Genomic DNA, 24,209 nt, shown 5'->3' with positions numbered 1-24,209 from the left:
AATTATGAGAGCCTTTTTCAAATACAAATAAAATAAATTCAATTCAATGTTGTTTACTTTATTCTATTTGTATTTAAAAATGGATCTCATGAGTGAAAACATATTGTGAATCAGTAAAATGTAACAGGCTGCTGGACTACTGGATGATTTTTCATGCATTTCAATACCTCTATCATAATATCTCTTCTCTAATATCTTCTCACTCTTTCTCTACAACATTCTCACTCTTCTTCTCTTCATCATTTTATCAATCTCTCTCTTCTTCACTCTCCAACCCTCTCCTTTGTTACCAGTATTAACGTATATTCTAATCAATGCACATTACATATGGCAAGAGAGCATTGCATTTGTGGTTCGTCATTAGTAACTATAAATTTCCAGTACTCGGTTCAATGAATCTCACAGTACAGAGATGTGATGATGTGTTCACAGATATATTGGTTTCTGGTTTTCAGTTACTCTGACCTGGCTATTGATGAAACAGACAAATGTATTCATGCGGAATGGGCTATACAAATATATTCACAAGGTATTGTTATTGATTCAAGTCTGAATATATATTACAAATAATACAAATCATATTTGAGATTCACAAGGTATTATTATTGAATCTCTGCAGATAAAACTTATTTGTATTGGAGGTAGAACTCTATCTACAATACTGTATTTGATTTGGGAAATACTGTGCATCTGAACAATGATATATATTTAGGAGGGATTCATTACGGTATTATTTACCATGAGAATACATTTATTTTGTAGTATAGATTATATCTGCTGTGAATGATACTGGCATGTATTCCAAGTATAACTATATTGATTTGAGATGTACTATACTTTCAAACTGATGAAATTGAGAATTTATTCATCTGCAACAATAATTGACTACGTTATTAGCCATATAAATATACAGAAAAATTATTATTCTTATTCCTGGCTCTGTAAATTATTCATAGTTGTATTCTAGGCAGTTATTTGATTTCATGATATAGAAGTGTTCACACAACAGTTACTGTTCATAAGTTGAATCAATATATTACTCTGATAAACCATTCTATACCATACAGCAAGAGTGTTTTCAAGGTTCACCACAGAACATATTAATCTAATAAGAAATGAATTGATAAATACTATCAAAGGAATAAATAAATTACTTTGAAAAACCATAGTCTAGGGATTCGGAAATTAAAACCTGTCAAATCAGAATGTTACGCAAAGCGTAAAACGAAACTGTTTATTTTATTTTGATCCTCGTATATATTCTGACATTTATAGGCTTTTTGAGGTTTACATGGTTTTTTAACACAGTATTATTGAATCTATTGTTAATAGTCCACAGACTTATTAAGTCTAATGGATCATTCAACTTATAGATTCGATATCGATTTAACGGTCCATTAAATTGAATAAGAATCACAGAAACCGGGCTTATGAGTGATAAAACAGGGTTTTCAGCACAGTATTATTAAATCTATTGTTAATAGTCCATCATAGACTTATTAAATCTAATGGATCATCAACTGATGGATTCTATATGGATTCAATGGTCCATTAAATTAAATAAGAATCACACCAACCGGGCTTGAGTGATAAACAGTAACTAGTCACTTAATTCATATTCAATAGTTTCTACAAACAAATCACCAAATCTAGACTAGTTTATTAACAAGATTAGGGAGAGAAACATTAATATCCTGTTGATTTCCTCCCAACCATTAATTTAATGTTGTGAAGGTGAAATGAAAAAAATAAATAACATCTTTGATTTATTGACATCTTCCAATGCTTCACCAACATCAAAATAGTCGAACAAACTATGTGTGTGTTAGTACAACATGAAAATATCGATTTGCGTTAACAAAATTGTATCCACTGCGTCACTTCATCAGCAATTTCACCCATCAAAAATGTCCGACACACATTTCAGTTGAGCTAGATTTGGCACAACCCTCTATTCACTCTGTACTGTCACACTGTATTGACCTTTCTTTCTCTCTCTCTCCCACTCAATCCTCTTTCTCTCTCTATCCCTCCCTCACTCTTCATCCCACTCTCACACAAATTCACTCACTCACTCTCTCTCGCTCTCTCTCTTTCTCTCTCTCACACACACACACACACACACACACTCTCTATCTTTCTATGTTTGTCAATCTCTCACACACTCTCTCGCTCTCTCTCTCTTTTTTTCTCTCAAATCTTCATATTTATTGAAAATTTTACAATATTTTCATTTACAAATTAATCCTTAGTTGAATTAATGAAATTAACGTTTTGGTAGAGAGTTAGTGGGAAGGATATTTTGAAAATTCTTTCCAAAGAATGGACATCGATATGTCCAAAGTTCCGCCAATTTATGTAGATGCATAACAATATTATCTATAGCTATCACCAATTGCTTTTTTCATAATCATATGCAGATCAGAAATCATTTTCTTCATCTATATTATGTAAATTCATCTATAATATTTTGCTGTATTGTAAGCTATTGTATATAAGTGTAAAAGCCAGGACATATTGTAATCTACATAAATAAAGTACTCAATCAATCTCTCTCACTCTCTCTCTCTCTCTCTCCTTCTCTCTCTCTCTCTCTCTCTCTCTCCTCTCTCTCTCTCTCTCTCACGTGACGTGTGTGGTCAGGTGTTGGGAGGGGTAAATTTCTAGGGGGTCGCTACACAGGGCTAGGGGAGAGGAAGTTCTAATGAGGGAGGGGAGGAGAGTCTCTGTTTGCCAACACTGCAAAGAGGGGGGAGGAGCTTTGAAATGTCACTAGTGTGTCACTAAAGAATGAGGAATAGACTCTGAGTGCTATGTTGATTGAGATGACCATGTCACATTGGAATAGGTTAAGTAGCTATGAAGAAATTTAATATGATGAACTACATGAATATTTAATCTCAATTATAAAACTGTAAAAAAATCATGAAAATTTCTATTTTTTTGGCAAAAAAATAAATAAATTTGAGGTTGAATCATCATGATTAACAAGAATTAACAATAAATATTTTATCAGATATACCGGGATAACTTGAATTAATCAGTCAGCTATCTACCATAGAAGGCAGTGGAGACAGGAAATTGGCAAGTGTGCGTCCAGTCATTTGCACTGAATCTCACTAAGTAATTAAAATTCACAATAGAAAATATATTTATTAATTTATTCAGATACATTAAAATGATTGGGGAAGGACCAATAGGCACAGCCCAAAACTGGGCTGTTCCTTCCCCGATTTTTGGTTAATGTAGTCCAAAATGTAGGCTATGTTTCATTCGCTTGTGGATTTCGGTCCAATTTTCAGTGCAACATTTTAAAACAAGAAATTTTGAATTTATATTGCTTGAATCCAAATCAAAGGAGGAGATAACAATTGGAAAATAGCAGGATAAGAAAAAATTTGGGGTAGATGGAGAGAGGTGAATGATAAAGGGACCAGAGAGGAAAAGATGAAGAGAAGAAGAACGATAGAGAGAAAGAAGAATGAAGAAGTCTAGAGAAACAATGACAAATGCAGAGCCAACGAGAAGAAAAGTTGAGGTGGATTTGGAGAAGGGAGAAAAATGAGTAATATGACTGTTCTTTCTATGGAGGTTAAGGAAGAAGAAAATATAGAAGGAAGAGAAGAAGAAGAAGAAGAAGAAGATGACGGTTAACTTTGATCAGCTGTCATCTATGTTTGTTGGCAAGTGCACTGTTTGGTTGACAGATCGTTAAGCGTGAAACAAGTCTATTTTCTCTTCTCTTCTCCAATTCTCTCACTCTCTCTCTCTCTGCTTTCCTCTAATTTTTCAACCACCACCCCCCTCATCCAACACTCAAACACCTACGCCCTCCCATCCAAGACATATATGACTCAACCCAACCATAACGACCAAGAAAAACGAAAAAAGAATAACGACGGCGTAATAACGGTGGACATAGTTGACAGAATCACTGAGTGAGAAAATAATGGAATAGGAAAATATTTGCAAATGATTTCTTGTACTGGAATACCGTTTGTTTCTGTGTATTGTGACAGTTCCTTGTTTACAGTAATTTCCATTTAGTTATTCTACAATACAATAGAACGGTATTATTAGGTCTACAATAATATGAACAAGATCAACGGAATCTAATCTGAGTAAAATGAGTTTAGCATAATCATCGTAATGAGAATGATGTATTTATTGATAAAGTATTTCAATGGGGCTACTGGATTAATAGTTGTTGATTAACAAAAAAGTAATTCCATAGTACCCTTTTGTTCCCAAAACTTTTTTATATAGAACACAACAACAACAACAAGTTTTGGCATGTCCAATCCATTTTTCAAGTTTTCGTATAACTTTTTTTTGAAAAATGATTGGAAATGCCGAAAATAATTATTATTGTGTTTTATATAAAAAAAAGTTTTAAAAAACAAAAAAGTGCTAAAAATTATTTTTAATCAATTCAACTATTATTTATATATTTATTATTTGGATTTTTATGGCAAAAATGAGAACGTTGTCAACTGATATATTCATGAAAGATATTATATATTTATTATTTGGATTTTTATGGCAAAAATGAGAACGTTGTCAACTGATATATTCATGAAAGATGTATCTTAGATGTATCTAGTTCCACTACAATGTGATGTAATGTAAAATTCAATGAAAACAAACATGACTCATTATTTCTACCACAATGAAATCATAAGAGAGATGAATATAATTAATTTTTCAAGATGGATTCAAGTGAACAGGAATAAATAATATCAAACTTATGTCCAACTGACTATGAATTTGAACTAATTACCACTGAAATATAACTAATCCCACGAACTATTTATCTGAGACTAGTACGAACCATTGAGCTATAACTAAGATAACTAACCATATATCAATAGAATAGAACTTTACTAACATAATTCAAATGATACAAAAAAAAATGAAAACTCATTCACAAAAACACCTCGTTTGAAAAATGAATTCAAAATAACATGATATGTTCTCTTTCGACAAAGTAAAAAAAAAGTTATTTAGGCTTAGCCGAAGTCATCAGCCGGCATATACCAATAGCAGTGGAGTGAGGAACAATATGTTTCTCTTTTTTTGTGCTACAACTAAGAAACACTGAACTATAACTAAACTGTGCTAAACAATGAAGGACGGCCACCTTATTTCTAGCGTACAAGTTGTCAAATTACATTCCGACACATCATTTTCAACAGGTTAAAGTTGACCTGAATAATTTCGACTCGAATAGTTTTAGTTGGCAGTTGAGCAAAAACAGTCTGACAACAAGATAATGGACGCCAAAGTATGTAATGTAACAACAGCTATGGCAGCAACAAATGAAGATCATAGTTCACAGTACTGACTACAGTATCAAGGAAGGCAACAGAGTGCCGAGAGATGTGCACTGGTGATGAGTGAGAAGTGACTGACACAAGTAGGAGAGAGAAGAAGAGGGAGAAATTTAAGAAAAGGATGAAGAAAGAGGAAAAAGTAGAGAAAAGAGAATATGAAGAACTACCAAAGGAAGGAGAATGAAAGATGATGAAGGAGTGGGGAAGAAAAAAAATATGAAGAGCTAGAAAAGGAAGAATAAGATGGAGTACTAGGGAAAATAAGAGAAACTGAGAAAATAAGAAACAGTGGAGAAAGTAAGAAGTAGAAACTAAGAAAATGAAGAAATACTAATGAGAAAGTAAGAAGAAGAAAAAGAGGAAGGAGAAAAAGAAGAAGTGGAGAAAGAAAAAAGTTATAAGGATGAGACGAAAGGCAAGAGATAAGTAGTAAGAGGATGATGAATTAAATAAAAGGAGAAGAGGATCAAGTATAAAAGAAAGAGAGGAAATAACTAGAACAAGGAGATGATGGAGGGAACAAGTGAAAGAGGGAGAAGAAGCTCAAGAACTAGTAAAGAAAGATGAAGATGAAAAAGAAGAAGTAGAAGAAGAAGAAGAGGGAGAAAAAGAAGAGAAAGAAAAAAAGGAAAAAGTAGAAAGGATGGGAAGAATGGCAAGAAAAAGAGGAATAAGAGGATGAACAACTACATAAAAGTAGAAGATTATGAAGTATGAGAGGAAGAGGGGAAATAACTAGAAAAAGATTATGAATAAGAGAAAGAGGGAGAAGTAGCTCAAGAACTAGAAAAGAAAGATGAAGATGGAAAAGGAGAAGAATAAAAAAAAGAGAAGAAAGAATAAGTTGTAAATTTATAAGTGGAGGAATCAGAAAAGGAAGAAGATGAAGAATGGTCAAAAAAAGAAAAATGTAGAAGATGAAAAACTGAAATAGATATGTTCAAGAGGAGGTAAATTAAAAAATTGGAAAAAAGAGGAATATTGCAATGTCAATAACGCAATAACAAAAATATTTTGAATGAAAATAAAGATGGAGAAAAAATGATGAGAGAAATATGATGAAAGAAAATGATGGAGAAATGATTGAATGAGGAGGAAAAGGATAGAATGTGAAGCAGTGAAAAAAGGAAGAGAAGAAAAGTAAAATTGGTGAAAGGAAGAAAAGATTAATTACAATAAAAATAATGCAATGAATGAGAAAAATATTCAATATTTAAAAATGCATCATCTGACATAAAAATAACAAATCAAGTAATCATGGTTGAAAGAATCGAGATAAGGATAAAGAAGAAGGAGATGAGAGAGAAATGGAAAAGAATGAAGAGGCAGAGGGTACAAAAGATTTGCAATGAAGAATAAAGTGGGAATGAACAAACAGTTCATCCCAATTGTTTTTGGAGTTGAATTTTGGCAGCCAATTCAAGCGTGGAGTGAAAGGAATTTCACATAATCAGCCAGAGAAGGAGCGAAAAGAGAGAGGAAAGAGAAACATAGACAGAGTGATATAGATAAAGAGAGAGAGAGAGAGAGAGAGAGAGAGAGAGAGAGAGAGAATGTAAGCCAGGAAGACAACAAAGAATCCCATAGTACAGTACTCCACCGTATGCAAATAACCAGATTAAAATGCAGGTCATGATCGTGGACCAAGTTTACTAATCTTATTCCTTCTAATTTATAAAAATCTCATAATCCTAACTATTTGGAATGTGTATACTGTAATGGAATCATTTTGGGATCCAACCCGAATACAACTGTTACTTCTAGAAACAGTAATACTAAAAATAGTGAGGTTCACGTTATAATGGAAGTGGAAAAATATAGGAGAACAACGTTGCCGACCTCTGTCTTGTCAATGCCTTCTATAGACGGTAGCTGATACAGGTTTATTGATATAAAATAATCAATTATATTTTATTAGGCAAGAAATTATATTTTCAATAACTTCATAATGAATTTTCATGATTAAAATGAAATAATTTGTCAATTAATGATTAATAATTAATTAATATACATTAATTATTATAGTTTGTTAAGAGAATGATCTGGCAACAGAGCAAAGCGGGAAGGAGATAGCGCTATCCGCTTTGTTGAATAATAGATAAGGATAGCAATACCATTGATAATCAAACACTGCCATTATAACGTGGACTTCACTATAGTAACACTAATATAGTAACTATTAATCGAATAGTAATTATAGTAATATTAATATAGTAATATTAATTTATAGTAACTGTTAATCGAATAGTTGCTAAATTTGAACATAGATGTTCTCTCAATAGAAGGAATGAAAACACATTACATCATGAAACGTTAAATAAAAAACTCTATTCTATTTTAATATTTACCCTACCTGAAATCTTATTAAAAACAATAACATAAATTTTATAATTTGCACACAAAATTACCGCGTTTTCCATCATTAAAAATCCTCCCAAAGCCCTAATCTTTCAAAACCATAGAAATTCAAGGATTATATAAAACAGTCAAAGAATATCATCTCAAATCGAATTAATTCTAATGTATTTTCTGAATACAGACTTAAGTGCTCTAAAATGTGACAATTTTATTTCTCAAGATTCCATTACAAAGTAGAGTGCAGGAATGGAATCAGTTTTACCGGTTAAAGAGCTGAACAAATTTGAAAGTGCACTCCAAAAACGTGTAAATTGGAATCAGAAGTAGACTCTAGTGAGATACACTTCAAACTGGCAGCGTATGGTTAAATGGGAAGCATTGATGTTATCTATAAGGAATGCTGACAGTTTAAAGTGAAGATTTCACAAGCTTGAAGGGTTGAGACTCTCTACTGAGGAAAACACAGTTTTCAAATACTGGGAACTAAATTTGAATAATTTAGTTGCAATTAGATGGTAAATAGAAAAGACGGAAGAATTGGGATGTGGGGAACTTGAAATTGTGGAGGACTTGGAGAACTAGGAAAGAGAGGGAAACGATGAAAGCGAACAGCTGAAATCATTAAGAACGAATAATAAACTGAAGGATGTCAAGAGGGATTTTCCACTGCTGAGTTGGAAACCTCTCATCCACTAAGCTCTAGCTCATTCAAAAATAAACAACTGAGTTCGGCTGTTATTATGTAGGAAATTGGATGATTAACGACTAGATTTTCTTCATAAATTTTCTCTCGATAAAATCCCCAGATTTGATGAAGGAGAAATAGCATAGATGGATTAAATTCTTTAGACATCTCAACTACTTTCCGACAGTTGATGAAAAAATTGTTGAAAATTAGTAGGAAAAACGTTTTGAAATAAAAAAATGTGAATAATTATTGGGTTTGAATGATATACAGTTTTCAAGTATTCAAAGACACCAAGATACTAATGAATTGACAACACTGAAAAAAATGAGACACTGATGGAGAAATGCCACAATATATTTCAACAAAAACAATCAATTGACAACAAGATAACAGGAATAAAAATTCCTAAAATTGAATAACGAAACTAGACATGATTAGACGTGAAATTGAATACGGAAACTGATAATACAAAACCGAAAAGAACTATAAAAATATAAAAAATCAACTAATCATACAATCTGTATCCACAATACATACATAAATTGTAGACGCTTTAATTTTAAAAGTAAGTCTAAGTTTCATTCTATGTTTAAAATTTTCAAAATTTAATACAGTATTTTCCAGTTATCAGTGATGGCTTAGTAAAATACTTTTATTTAATTTGGTTTTCAACTTGTCTAAATTCTAAATTCCTAGTTTATATATATTTTGGACTCAAAATTGGACAAAACTTATGAAGTGTGAACATAACCTATTTTTGGACAATTTCTATCTGAATTTGGGAATGGAACAGTTTTTGGCTTCAAGCCTGTTGTTCCTTCCCCAATCATTCATAATGAGTTGAGAATTATATTGTATCTATCAATGTAGAAATGAATGAGTGAGAGAGATGAAGAAATAGGAAGCGAGGGAAAATATTTCTCTCTCTCTCTCTCTCTCTCTCTCTCTCTCTCTCTCTCTCTCTCTCTCTCTCTCTACTCAGAGATTTCAAAGTTTAAAAATACGTCACACAACAGGGTACCCTAAAAAGCAGTCCAACATTGACTCATTTCTGTTACCGATATAGATTGCACCGTTCTATTTTTAACCGGTTATTCACAATGTATGGAACTGTGACAACAACCGTTACCTGTTAATTACTGCGGTTAATACGCGAAATAGCAGTGCATCATGGGGTGAGTCAGCAAAGTACCCAACTAAAAATAACAGCAATGCACTTCAAAATGCTGATACGGTATTTAGTAGTGACGTTTAATTTCTAGTAGCTAATTAAAAACAGTTCCTCGACGTTATTTTGTCAGAAAAACTTTGGTACAGTCACCAAATAGTTGAGAAAACTTCATAAAATCATTGCTTGTGTTTGCTCATTAATAATTCTCATAATTTATGTTGTCATATAATTTGAAAATACATATATGTGGTAGAGTACCTATGTATTTCATCTTATGGCAGGATTTCTGCTCATTATGAGGAATAACGTAGTTATCCTCTTAATCTTTGGAAACAGCCCCACATTTATGTCTTAAATATTTTCCAACTTAACTCTTATGAGATGGATTCTCACAAAGCAAAATAATATAGAACTCTAATGATTGAAATGTACCTCATAAATTTCATTCCATCTAGATTCTAAAATTAAAAATATGTGTAAAATTTTAAGAGTGAAAATCGAGTAAGTTATATACAGTTTTTTCGAAAAGATTCATTTTTTTATATTTATGTTATAACTCGTCCAAAAATTCGATAATATATACACAATCCGTTGAAAATTCAAATTTGAATACCATCAAAGAAAACTATTTAATACCTCTTTACTAAGCACAGCAAATCATCAGTTTCAATCATATTTCAAGGGAAACGTTCAATCTTTCAACCTACTTGAATTAGAGTTAGACTAATCAATCACAACAACATCAGGTATACATTCAACACATACATACATGACAAAGGGTTCCCATTTCTTTACAAAAACTTCAAGATATTAGACTACCGGCACGGAATAAACCAGTGACAACCAGTAGTGCTTTCTCCACTCTGTGCTGCCGGTCAATAAAAATCACCCATCATTCTACTCAAGTTCAACAACACAAATAATGTCAGTATTGCCTTTATAAATCCTACAATAAACTCCACAAAATTAATTCACAATCGATAAACAATCAAGATGCCCTTTGTTAATCCTACAATACCGCCGGAAAATGAATTTCCTATCGTGGGATATTCGAATTTTCAATTTGAACTGGCAGAATTACTTATAATAATATAGATTATAATGGCCATTCAAAAAATGCTAAGAGTACTGTAGCTCTAAATGTAATCAATATTATCGATGATCGACTAGAAGAGAAAGGCCTTGTGAATCATATGGCATCAAAATCTCATTTTTGAAAAAAATGGACAAGAGTTACTTTGGAAATGGACGACTCTAACTCATCAAAACATATGGAAATTACTCATTGAATAAGCGCTCATCGAATTTCCATCTAGCTGTTTACCCTGTTGTCAATATTTGCAGTAGCAGAAGTTTTCGGGGTGAATTACAGCATTTAATTTGGATTTTCGTTTCGTAATAATTATCAACTCATCAAAACATTTATTTATTCAGGATCAAAAACGAAAAGACAGTCAAACTGAAGTATATAGAAACCTTGGAAGTATTATACGTTAATAATATTATTATTATAGTCTGTCTACTAACTTGGTATTATAGACCTTGGAAGTGACTTTGCCATGTATCTGCCATCTAGCGGCAAAAGCGGGAACTACGTGCAGCAACTGAGTTCACCCGTTAAAAAGCGACCAACACTCTTCGATCATGAAAAGAGTGAGTTAGGAAGTGAATGAGGAAGAATGAAAGGAAGTGAGAATGAAAAGACAGAGAAAAGAGAGGTCGATAACCTAACGATGACAGAAAAACGACTCCTCCATTTTCCCGACAAGAAAATGCGACGTTCTTTGTTCAGCACGACAGCTCGGATAATTTGCTACAACACAACAGACAACTTTCTGTGTATACAGAGCACTTCAACTAAAAACTACGTAATACTCTCCTTCATTCTCTGTCTCTCTCAGTTGAAATATTTGCACAACAAAGGCAACGATCGAGAGTTTGAAGCCTTTTTTTCAACCAGGAATATGATAACGGATGACACATGTCATTTTGCTTCGGATTAGAAATAAAAAGAACCAGGCAAAATTGTGGACTAGCTGATATTTTAAAGAACCGGAACTCTTGTAATATAATGAGTTTGTCAATGGGATATATCGTAAAGCGCTTTGCACTCCACCTTTTCATTTATGACAGATCGACAGTCTATAAAGAGTAACAAATTGTATTCCATAGAAGAGAGATAATTGAAATTTGAATTTATGTTGCCCAATCCACTCCTAATTTTATTTTTACACATTAGCATCAAATTTTTGAGAATTACTCATTTTGTACTATGCTTGATATTCATATTCAAAACTGTAAAGTGTTTTCAATTCAGGATGGATAAATTGAATGGATTTTTTTTATGGGTCTATTTCATAAACAGTATTTATAATTTTTGATCTTGGTAATATATTTTCACATAAAAAGGCCTATGTTTGCTGAGGATGATTACTCAAACGTATTAATAAAATAAAACCATTCGTGTCACTTAATGCACTAACATAGGTTTTACCTATTAACATAGGTTTTCCGACTATGACCCGGTTGCTCAAAAGCCGGTTAAATTTTAACAGTTATTAATTCCACTAGAACCAATAAGAGAAGGCTTTTTTTAAAAGACGGCTTCTCTGAATCGTTCTCATGGAATTTATCAGGGTTAAAATTTAACCGGCTTTTGTGCAACCGGTACTAAAATGAATGGAATCATCCGTCTCAAAACATAACTCATGACGACAATCAATAACGACCTATGAAACAACCCATTATAATTTACTAGAAATAGAGTTAAATTCTGTAATCAAATACATATTTGGTTCAATTGTAAAAAAATATCGTTTCAAAAAATCCTGAAAAAATTGCCAAGTTACATTGTATATCATGATTTTATCTAGTTTCTAGTACTTTGAACATGGGACATGTTCTCCATTCATTTCCTTGTAATCTGTTATCCACGTCATATGCAACTTGTACTTTGTCTGTTATCCGATTTTATGCACCAATAAATAAAATCCAAACATAAAATTATAAACAACAAAATAAATAAACATAAAATTCATCCACAGAGATGTTATACCATGTAGAAAATATAGGACAAGAAGATATCCCATGGTCTTGAGTGTTTATGTTTCAATTTTCAATGTCAACTCAAATTGTTAGTCCTAGTGTTTATTTTTCGTGAAGCTATTTGACGCTGGTATTCTCTCATATTGTGCCGTTCTTACACTTTCAACCGGCCAAAACAGTAATAATAGACAGAAGTAGACAGTAATCGGCTTGAGTTAACAAAAAAAAATCGGCTTGAAATTTGAAACATGAACTTCCCATACCATGGAAATATCTTCTTATGCTATATATTCTCTTTGGTAGTTAAACCTATCTGAGTGTAGTTGGTATACAATCATAAAATAAGTTGAAACATAACAAAAAAAATACTTTTGTAAAAAACAGATCATTGGTATGGATATTGGAAATTAAAATAAAATTCATTTAAATTTCAACAACGAAATAACCTTTCTTCAAATGAAGTAACTTTGTGAATATTTCAGTCACTTGAATAAATACTACTGGACCTTCATTTAAAATCTGAAATTTGCAACGAATTTCGCCCAGGATCTCCAACAAACATAAGAAGCAAAGAAATCTATAGTGAGGTCCACGTTATAATGACAGTATTTGATCAACTTTGGTTTTGATATCCTTGTCTATCATTCGACAAAGCCGGTGGTACTATCCATTTCTAGGTCCACAACGATGCCAATAATGTTTTTGACAGTGTAGAAATATAATTAATTAATTCAGAGAATCGGCATCGCTATTTTTCTATCTTTATCCACTGTCATTATAACGTGGACCTCACTATAGAGCAGACGCCTGCTACAATTAGAGTGAAACCAGCTTTACATACTTCACACAATATCAACTTCAAACTGTCAGTATCCTTTGTGAATAACATCACCGCTACCCATTCAACCAATACTGATATTTCCAAGTGAATCGCACTATATAGTAGAGCATTGAAAAAGAGCGCTTAACAGACCGTGTGGAACAAACATGTTGTAATTCCCAAGTCACGGATTCAATCCATGCTACCGTTTGCAAGAAAATGTAATCCAAAGTCATTAAATTACAATCAGAAACGCACGTTTTGTTAAGTCATGCAGAGAAAGCTTATAAGAAACGCTGGCCACGAAACGAAATTGACCATGCATATCGGATAGGATTTACAAATTTGCAGGACGTTCTAATGCTATTATCACTTGTATGGCGGGTAATCCATGATCTAAGAACGATTCCCACTCCTTGAAAAAAGTGAAAAGTGAATTTGTATGGCTTTTGTTGCTGGGGAGTCCCTTACACTAGTTTTCTGTACCTTGAAAAAGAATGGGACCAATTAGAAAATGGATTAAAATTATTTCTTTATTTACAACAATAATTAAATTAGAGACTGGTGCATGTTTTATAGTGTGATAATATGTTCTACATACTTAGATTGGTATTAAGAGGCGATTTATAATACATTTAGAAAATTGGACTTCAATTTTTCATCGTCGAATGTAACCATCTTTTATGGCTGCTACTGTTTATAATATTTAGGAGAATATCAGTTTTGGGCTAAGCCTGTTTTACAATGTTATAATGGGCTATGTGTATGATGTTATAATACTATCTTCTATAAAGTATGTTCCATTATACATATTATGTTGAAAACTATGTTTCTGTTCCAGTATAATAAAATGGACCTAGACTTATTTCAAACTCAGTCACTGTTTATTTCCTCAAAAAAAAAAAAAACACAATACAAGTTATTGTATAACATTATATAATAGAATATTCTATTAATATCGATTCAGGAAAAATAGGCTATAGGCATCAGACATCTCTATACTTTCAAGTAAACAACTTTACTAATTGGAAAGGTAGTGTTGAATACAAACTGGTGGTGAAATGAACAAAAATTTGACTGGGTTTCTAAAAACACTTTTTAAATCTAATGGACCTATAGATTCAAAGATTATGAACTGAATTTCTCTAATATTAATTTTACTATTCATACCAAATAAATTCTGAATATCAGAATCTCGAAATTCTATAACTAAATTAATATTAAAAAATTTCATTATAGAAGAAATGAATTTTATTTATTTTAATAAGCAATTTATATTAAACTTACAATTTTTATCTTTATCTTAACTATTAACTTAATAGGAATCTCACCATATACATTAAAGGTTCATCAGATTTTATAAGTGTCCTACAATGTATATCTGGTAAAATTATCAATTTACTTGATAAAGACAAGTTGGAAACTAGTTTTAGAAAATCGATAGCTTTATTGACAGATGTCAAAACATAGGCCATAGGCCGCAATACGGTGTAATAATAAACCTCCTATTAATATTCTGAATAATTTCAATTTCTTAATGTAGGAAGGAGCTGTATAGGCAACACGCATTACAACAAAAACCTCATCATAGTAAAGACTACAGTAATTATATCTTATAACCAATTGATGTTTGTCCGCTTTTGACAGTTTTAAGCTTTATTAGTGTTATTTAAATTAACTTTATTGGTCTATATGAATTATAACTCATCGGAAGTTCAAAATATGTTCCCAAATCGGTAAAAGAAGTGATAAGTTCCAAATTTCCAATGCAATAAGATAGGACTATAAAGTTTGTTTGGAATCATAATGGCGGATTTGTACCACGTGACAGTCAATGGCCATACTGTGATTATAGAGCTACTGTAGTAAAGACTACCGGTGTGTACAAATAATTATTGTGTATGATTTGAATGAGAAAGATAGGTCATACTCTTCACAAATACGTATTTACAAATGTCTTTAAAAATTGAGATGAATCTGCTCAGATCGAATGATACTCTTCGTCAATTTATATCGAATCAGTTCGTATAGTAAATGCTATACTATATTATAATGAATGTGATAAACAATTCATCTCATTAATTTATTTTCCATTTATTCGATTTTTGAACTATGCTATGGAAGGATTTTTGTGACTGTTAAAATGTAATAAAGCGCTTGGGACATTGCTTATACAGACCAGTTATTATTTCGATAAAATTATTTCATCATTTTTTTTGCTGTTGTTGGATGCTATAAGGCCTATAACCAATACCCACTATTACTTAAGTAATAGAAGGTATTGCTATAACCATAACATACAATAAGCATACAAGGATAGAATGTACCATATTTAGAAGTGGGAACTAAATTTTGAACCTTTATTTCAAATTTCTTCCTGCTAAGATTCTGTTGAGAATAACAGATTCCTGTCAAGTTTCTGTAGTACTACTTGAACTGTCGATGGGAGAGGTGTCGGGGAGCGTTGGGTAGGGTCACAGGTGAAGGTGGAGACCTTCAAGGCCGGAAGGAAGCCTTGTGCATAACCTTATGGGGAGAAGAGACACCTTTTCCCCACAGTGATTCTCTAAGGTGGGATGATGCAGACTATCTGTATTCCAGATGGCATATACAATGAATAAACTGAAGCAAGTTTCTCTGAATGAGATTTTCAGTCTTACTCTTGGAGAACAGTAGGTGGTTTACTGGGTATGCAACGAGTATGGTGAGCTATAAGCTCATGACGTCGAGATTTTCAAATTTCAAAATGTATGGTTGACAGATAGACTGGAGGAAAATTTATGAACTGAAGGAAGTTTCTCTGAATTAGAATTGCAATCTTACTCTTGGGAAACACCAGGACCAAGAAAAACGTCCTTCAGTTTATCTGCCAACTCTACTTTTTTCCTTCAGTTCATGTGTTGTCAACTCTACTTTTTGAAATTTGAAAATCTTGATGTCAAGAGCTTATAGCTTCTATCATGAATAGACTGAAGCAAGTAGTCTCTGAATAGGAATTGCAGTCTTACTCTTGGTGAACACTAGATGGTTTAGTGCGTATGCATCGAGTGTTGAGAGAGTGGCTGTTGACGCGATTTGCGTTTGAAAGACCCCGCTATATAGATTTGTAATTAATAGGAGCTAGCTAAACTTGTTCGAAGGAGTGGCTTCCCTTATATTATTGTTGCGCGGGATTCGCATGGTGCCAGTTTTTATATAAATTTCGAGCCGTTAGCATCACTCTCGTATAGTTGAGGGTTTGGAATTTGAGGGTTCGGCTCGAAGTGTCGGAATATCCTAAATTATTACTCACTAATAGGCTATTATAAGTTTATTATTTTCCATCTCGCTGAGCTTTGTAATTTTGTTGTTGGAATATTCTAAATTACTTACTAATATTATTGGGTCTTTGCGAAAATGGAATTTGTAAAAGGAGAAAAAAAAGCAAAATCGAGCGCTTCCTGGGGAGTGAAGACATCTTCCGATTTATTAAAGCTGCCAGGATAAGATGGATGGAGCACTTGGTGAGAATGGGTGATGAAAGGATTGCCAAATGTACTACATGGAGGGAAAGAATTTACAATAGAAGAAGAAAAGAAAGGCCAAGGGATAGATTGACAGATAATGTGGTTCAAATTTTTGATTTGAAGAATGGGTGTTCATTTATTTTAGTTATTCGTAATTTCTGGCTGATGGTCTTAGACCAAGCCGTACACTGTATATAATATTTCATGTAATACTTCTTGTAAAAAAATGTATTTTTTTCAATAAAGCACATATCTATCTAATGTGGAGCAGGATTTGAGAACGCTTAGAGTTCGCAACTGAAAAAAGCAGGAAAAGGATCGAGAGAGATGGAGAGGCTTTGTGAGGGAGGCCAACGGTTGTAACGATCTGTAGAGCTGAGGAGTAAGTAGTAACATATTAGCTCATTATTTTGATCTCGTTGAGCTTTGTGATTTTGTTATCTCTTGCTTATAATTTTTTTGTTGGAGTAAAAATAACTCTTGAATTATACTTGGCGGTCTTAGACCAAGCCGTATAGTGTATACAATATTTCATTTATTACTTCTTGTAATTTTTTTTTCAATAAAGCACTTTCATATATGTATCTATGTGATGTGAAGCAGGATTAGAGAACGCTTGGAGTTAGCAACTGGAAAAGGCAGGCGGAGGATCAGGAGAGATGGAGAGACTTTGTGAGGGAGGCCAAGGGTTTTAACGACCTGTAGAGCTGAGGAATAAGTAATATTATTAGCTCATTATTTTCATCTGGCTGAGCTTTGTGATTTTGTTAACTTTTGCTTGGAGTAAATAACATTTGAATTAGAAACGAATAGGTAAGCGGCCTACCTGAACATCGAAGGACTGCTGCGGCGGCATGGAGTCGCTGGCGGGGGCGGCAGCAGATACGGCAGAGGCGGCATTGGCCTGTTGATGCGGGGGCGGCGCGGCTGCCGCCACATGATGGTGGTGATAGGCGTCGAAGGCGGCATTCGGGTCCAGGTGGGGGTGGTGGTGATGCTGCTGATGATGGTGGTGCAGGGGTGCCGCCTCAAAGGGGGCGGCAGCACCCTCGGCCCCCCCGGCACCCTGGGGCGGTGTCGCGTAGTGGTGGTCGAGTACTACCACTGGGTGACCCACACCGTTCTTAGTCAGATCCTCGTCCGAGGGTGACGGTTGGCGGCTGCCTGGAGTACGACTAAACACAACAAACATTCATTTAGAAAATAAATTACGAATTTATCAACAGAAATATAAAACTTTTTCTATGTAGCCTAAGGTTAATAAAGAATACAAGTAGGTTTTCAAATTTGGTCTGAAATTAAATTGTGTTTTATTATTCATCAAAACATTGTTTTTATACATTAACACAAAGATGAATTCAAATATTAGGAATATTTCAAGAGTAAAACACAAACATGTACTAACATTATATCAATGGTGTTCTCTTCAGTGTTGTCACTGTATGTTTTGATACATGTTTGTGTATTTCTCCAAATAAATGCATGATATATGTGAATAAATATTATATGCATTCAATATAATAATATCGAGTGACCTGGCTGGCTCCGGTCTGGTGTCAGATCGGAACTGATCAATTTCGGGGCCTCTAACATGACCTAACTACTGCCTTTAAAGCAGCCGGGACCGACAACTTAACGTGTTCATCCGGAACACGGGAGTGTAAAAATATCTTGCCCGGGCCGGGATTTTTCAATATGAATAAATATCACTACATCTCACTCAACACTGTTGACAAATTATAAGCATGTTTTAATGTTATAGTAATGTATGAGGTGTGACTATTGTTTAGATAGTGTTGTTACTAAAGAATTGAATAATAAATTCAGGCTGTAAAGATTAACAGATGTTCAGTTTCCAGTTTCAGCTTAGAGGTGTATGTAAAGCCTATACCCTGAATAGAACAAGTTCAGACTTGAACTTAAATCCCTGTTGCCAAATAGTGCAAAATTTCTATCTTTTCATGCAAGCTCACATGAATAATAAAAATCATATTCAAATTGACAACTCTGCATCGACTGTATGTCATTTTGAATCAAATCACTTTTTATTTTTCGAAATGCATTTTATAATAAAGTTTAATCATATTAATATTACAAGAATACCACTACTGAAGAAAACCACAAGGATACCAATACTGTGTGTGGGGGGATATATCCAGTTCTATAGACTTGCATGGAAGGATTGGAATTTCGTACTATTCGGTAACTCGGATATTTTGTCCAAGTTTAAACTTTTTTTTATTCAGATTATAGTAGACACTAGGAGACATAAGTTGCGCGATTTTTGTCTCAGAGACGTTTCTCAGGTTGCCTATGAGACATGTTACCCCCCCTATGGAATGGAATCTACAAAAGTACCTGAATCCTCAACTATCTTTCAATCATCTATCTATCTATTAATATTATCTAATACGGTATCTATTTTCTCATAGGATTTATCAAAAGTGGTTTTGAAATATTGTTTTCCATTGCATTTATGAATTAAGTTAAAGATTCTCTTTTATTACATATGTGATTGTATTTTGATTAAGATTATCATTTCTTTCTATTAATCTTATGTAATCTTATTACATAATAATGTTATCTATTATGTTTGTATTCTTATGTATATTTTTTTTTTATTTTGTAAAGGGTTGTGTGGCAGAGAGGACCTGGAGTCCTAACTCCGCCCTAATAAAGGCAAATAATCAATCAATCTATTATTTATAAAACTCACACACACCACAGACTTCATTTCAAGCTGGTGAAGAGCAAGACGTATTCACGAGTACTTCTTGTCTTGATTCACAAACTTATCATGAGAAAACATGTAATCTTTGGAACTCCTTGGCTGGCATTCATTTCTGTCACTCAACTCAATGGTCATTTCCACACTTAGCAGATTTCTCGCCGACAAGACACCAAGAATGTCCTCCAATTGGCCAAGAATCAGCTGTTGGTGAGAATTAACCAATCGGAGGACATTCCTGCAGTCGTGTAAGCGAGAAGTTGCTAAGTGTGAAGACTGCAAATCGAGAGACTATAGTGAGATTCACTTTGAACCGTCAGAATTGATTTGAAAGAGAAGCATTGATTTGATTTATGACAAAATTTGTGAATGCCAACAGTTAAAACTGAATCTCACAATAGATATCATGAGTCTACCCTTCAAACACCGGTTCATCGAACTGAAAATCTCAGTTCATGGATTCACATCTGCCAGTTAAGTATGCATATGCAACTCCCTGTCTCAATAAGTAATTGAATCAAATTAATTGACTAGAGTTTTAAGAGGAATTTGTATGATTTGTGCCTCCAATCAATTAAATAGACGAACATCAACAAATCACAAGCTCAATAGTCACTTGAAATGAACGACACGAATGTCCAATATTTCATCAAACTTAGCCTACATAACCTATATCAGACTAATGAAGGAATTTTCTAGATCTGAGATTTGCTTTGAAAAAGCTTTTCAAAGTTGCAAGTGCAAATTTTCAATTCATCCCAAGGTGTGTTTCAAGGAATCAACTACCACTGAAGCTACTTCATGTGATATTGAAATTTTAATGAGGAATAAAACAAGCTAAGCTTAGCTTTTCTCTTTCAGATTATGATATCTATTATAGATAACTGTAATAATTGTATAGATGAATAAATGATTGTTTGATTGATATTCTGTTACTGAATATCAAAAGATGATTGTTTCTTGATCCATTCCGAACTGAGATGTGTTAACAGACAATTTTTCAATCACACACCGGCATAGTAATTTATTTGGTGCAATGAACGATTTGTTTACTGACAGACTGGAGCGTTGTTTTCAAGTTTCATGAACTCATTTTCAACACATCCGTCCAAACGATCTTCACCACTTTTAAAAATGAGTTCACGAATTCCGAAGATACTTCAGTCTGTGAGTAAACAAATCGTTTATTGCATCAAATAAATGACTGCATGTCGGTATTAGAATAACAAAACAGTGCTTCAATATTAAAACGTATGTAGGGACCATAAACACCATTTTGTTTCTATATAAAGGAATATCGCAAAAAGGATGGTCGGTTTTAAATGACTATAAACTAAATAAAATTTCCAACATAGCTTTCATTTTCAACTATTCTTAATTTGTTAAATTATCAAAGTTCGATGTTTGTTTGAAATATTAGTGGAGGAGACAAATATGGGGAACTGTCATGATCAACAGAGCTTCAATGAGATACGACCAAGGCTCAAAGCTGTATCACGTCACTTAACAGAGCTCAGAAAGCGGGAACTAATGCTGGTACAATCTCTATTATACGATTTCTGGATGGACCACCACTGTATAAGGACGCCCAGCAGATTTACTACTTTCTACTGACCCTGCAGTATTAAATATGCAGTCACACATCGCATAAGACGGATTCAGTATCAGTGGACGTGTCCGGTACAGTGAGAATACTATTCCCATACGTTTTAATGGGACTATTCATACTCGCTGAGAACCCTCCCATTAGAACTCATAAGAATTGTTTGTTCACTGTATCGGCCACAGACTCTGATGAGTGGGAATCCGCCTTTAGGGCCAATACACATGAGGCGTTTTTTCCAGACGAGTCGGCACAGCTCGACAGGACAGAAATTTCTCCGATTGGCGGATTCTCGATCGCATACCCAATCAGCCATTCAGCTGGTTGGGTGTGTATTATCGAGAATCAACCAATCGGAGAGCTTTCTGTCCTGTTGTGCAGTGCCGACTCGTCTGAAAAAACGCCTCATGTGTCTCTCTCTGCCCTTATGGTTACCCTTACTACGGTTACCTACCCTTAGGCCCGCAGCAAAGTAGAACCACGCTAATCCACGAAAAGCAACCCACGCCGTGTGATGTTCTGTAAACCATTGCTATAGATTTATTCTTAATCAATTAGCTGGCAAGTGGATTATTCATTGCATGTATTACACAGATGTCTGGAGAAGCCTAGCAATGGTTTACAAAACATGCCACGGCGTGGGTTGCTTTTCGTGGATTAGCGTGGGTCTACTTCGCGGCGGGCCTTATAAGATAGTCATATCATAAAAACCGTAGAGCCTGTACCAGCATCAGTCCACAAGTTTCATTAGAGATCAGGCTGTGAGCACACAAAGAGCAGTCACGCGTTCCAAGTTCTGCCATCCATGTTCTTTTCATGATCAAATACAAGCATTCTACAGTATTTGGATTACTCAATTGAAGTAAAATAGACAGAAAGCTAGTATCTGTAGCTTCAGTATCAATTTAATACTATCGTATTTAATAAAATTTTAAAAGTGAAAAAACACTCACATTCTTTGATGTGGCGACGTCCGTTTCGTGCTGGTATTGCACATTTTCAAGCCAAACAGAAACTAATTAAGGTTATGAGGATGGAATTTGGTCAGAGTGGGGGTGCAGGGGAGTTTTGGCGGTGAATGGAGGAGGACTTAAATGAGTTTGTCAAACAGGGTGTGGGAGGAAAAGTTGATTTGGTCATTTAGAATATTATTTGGCTGTTGTTTGGTGTGCTTATATATTTCAAACTGTTCTAGTACATTTAACTGTTCTTGTGGGAATAGTGAGAACTATTTTTGAGAACTGATTTTGGTACAGTCTCTCTCGTACTAATTCCATAATTGACTCCAGTTTCCATGTATTCAATTTCCAATAAAGCGGAACTGACACCCCTTAGGTGGCATTATCGCCGCTCACCTGACACCCTTGAGGTGGACTCATCGCAGCTCATTATAGTACCACTTCTGCTAATAGTGACGTTTTCTTGGATGAACAAATTTAACTAAATTAAAAATGTAAAAATAATGGTTATTGAAATACATTAAAGTGCAATTTAATAATCAACCATCCTATTTGGGACACTAACCGATATAATACTTGAATGTCGATAGTATACCCAATACAGAGCCTATTGAACAATATGAAGCATTTTCATAAACTTGAGTATTTTGTGAGTAATCAAGAATGTGATAAATTTTAATTGAGTGTGGGATCTCTTAATGTTGAGTTTTTTCCCCTGAAAATTACCTGGAATCGAGTCATTCATTTAGAAACACCAATTACATGCATAAAGTTATATGATATTAAAGTCTGTGCCTGTGTAGCAATTAAGGTCTTTGTCCTAGTCTAACGACTTACTCTTGTTCCCTCATCCAGAAACTGAGATCGAATGGTAAGATTATCGTCAGATAAAGAGGAAATCAGCTTGGAAATAGTTATTTGTGCAACTAGTGCGCAAAGTGACAGTTTGCTGCATCGAAAGAAACGTTTACGCCCGAGCCGTAGGCGAGGGCGGAATGGTTTCATGAGTGCAGCAAACGAACTTTGCGCACGTATTTCACATTAAATTTTTCCTACAGTTACCATTGAATATGAAAAGTGGGTAATTATGGGTAAAATTGCCTGAATAATGTATGTGTGTTTGAATGGCGGGGGGGCAGCTGTGTGGTGTGTGCTGTGGTGGCACTGTGCTGTCGTTGTCCTTGGTTATAATATCTACTTAATAATTAGCGCGTTGTGCTTCGTTGCACCTCTGCTCACTATAGCAGCCACAGCAGTCACTGTTACCAACTTAATTTTGATTTTGCTGCACTGGTGCTCCATATAACCTACTAACTATTTTGCGTTGTCATGCTGCAAATCTGGAGTACGCAAAGTACTCACTTTGCGCACTAGTGCGGAAAAGTGATTCTTTGCAGCCTGCAATCAGTGCACAAATGGTCACTTTTCAGGGTATCTGTAGGAAAATAATATTTTACAAATTAAACGCCAATAACTATGTGAATACCAATGGGAGAATTAAGTAGAATAATAAGATTGTTTTGAAAAGAGAATTCGAGAAAGTATCTTATATTTTGCTTATTGTTCAGACCACCCGTGGTATTATGAAAATTGGGAATTCGTATTTCTTTATGATCTTGCATAAGTCAATCTTAATCAATATCGTTGAACGCATCAGAATTGAACAAGTATGGCAAAGTGCTTTGTGATTCAGACCTACAATGTCTTGAATTACAGAGACTACATCATGCCGGTGAATGTATGTACCGCGTGTTTCTAATTGAATGTGCTAATTCCAAAAAAAATATATCACGGAGGGGGCTTAACATCAACCAACAGATCACATATCATACTCACAAAAAATTCTCAAGTTTATTACACAAATAAATCATAAATGTATTTCGTTAAGGTGCGTACAGACTTTCGCTCTGCTCCGCAACCGAACGTCACTCGAGCAGAGCGATTGATGATCGACAGGGAAGCAAGAGTGGAACGCGAGAAGAGCTAACATCTCCCGTA

General features: G+C 34.1%; 1 protein-coding gene across 1 annotated transcript in view; it reads right to left on the bottom strand.

Annotated features, from left to right (window-relative positions):
* Positions 1-24,209, bottom strand: part of LOC111046922 (pumilio homolog 2) — a 608,126-nt gene that overhangs the window by 389,824 nt on the left and 194,093 nt on the right. Inside the window, exon 10 of the mRNA XM_039440391.1 lies at positions 17,748-18,096. Within this exon, the coding sequence (XP_039296325.1) occupies positions 17,748-18,096 (349 nt within the window). The remainder of the gene's footprint in view (positions 1-17,747; positions 18,097-24,209) is intronic.

Source organism: Nilaparvata lugens, chromosome 13, assembly GCF_014356525.2.
Source record: "Nilaparvata lugens isolate BPH chromosome 13, ASM1435652v1, whole genome shotgun sequence".
Classification (NCBI taxonomy): Eukaryota; Metazoa; Arthropoda; class Insecta; order Hemiptera; family Delphacidae; genus Nilaparvata; species Nilaparvata lugens.
The sequence above is the reverse complement of the archived record's forward strand: the minus strand, read 5'-3'. Positions and strand labels throughout refer to the sequence as shown.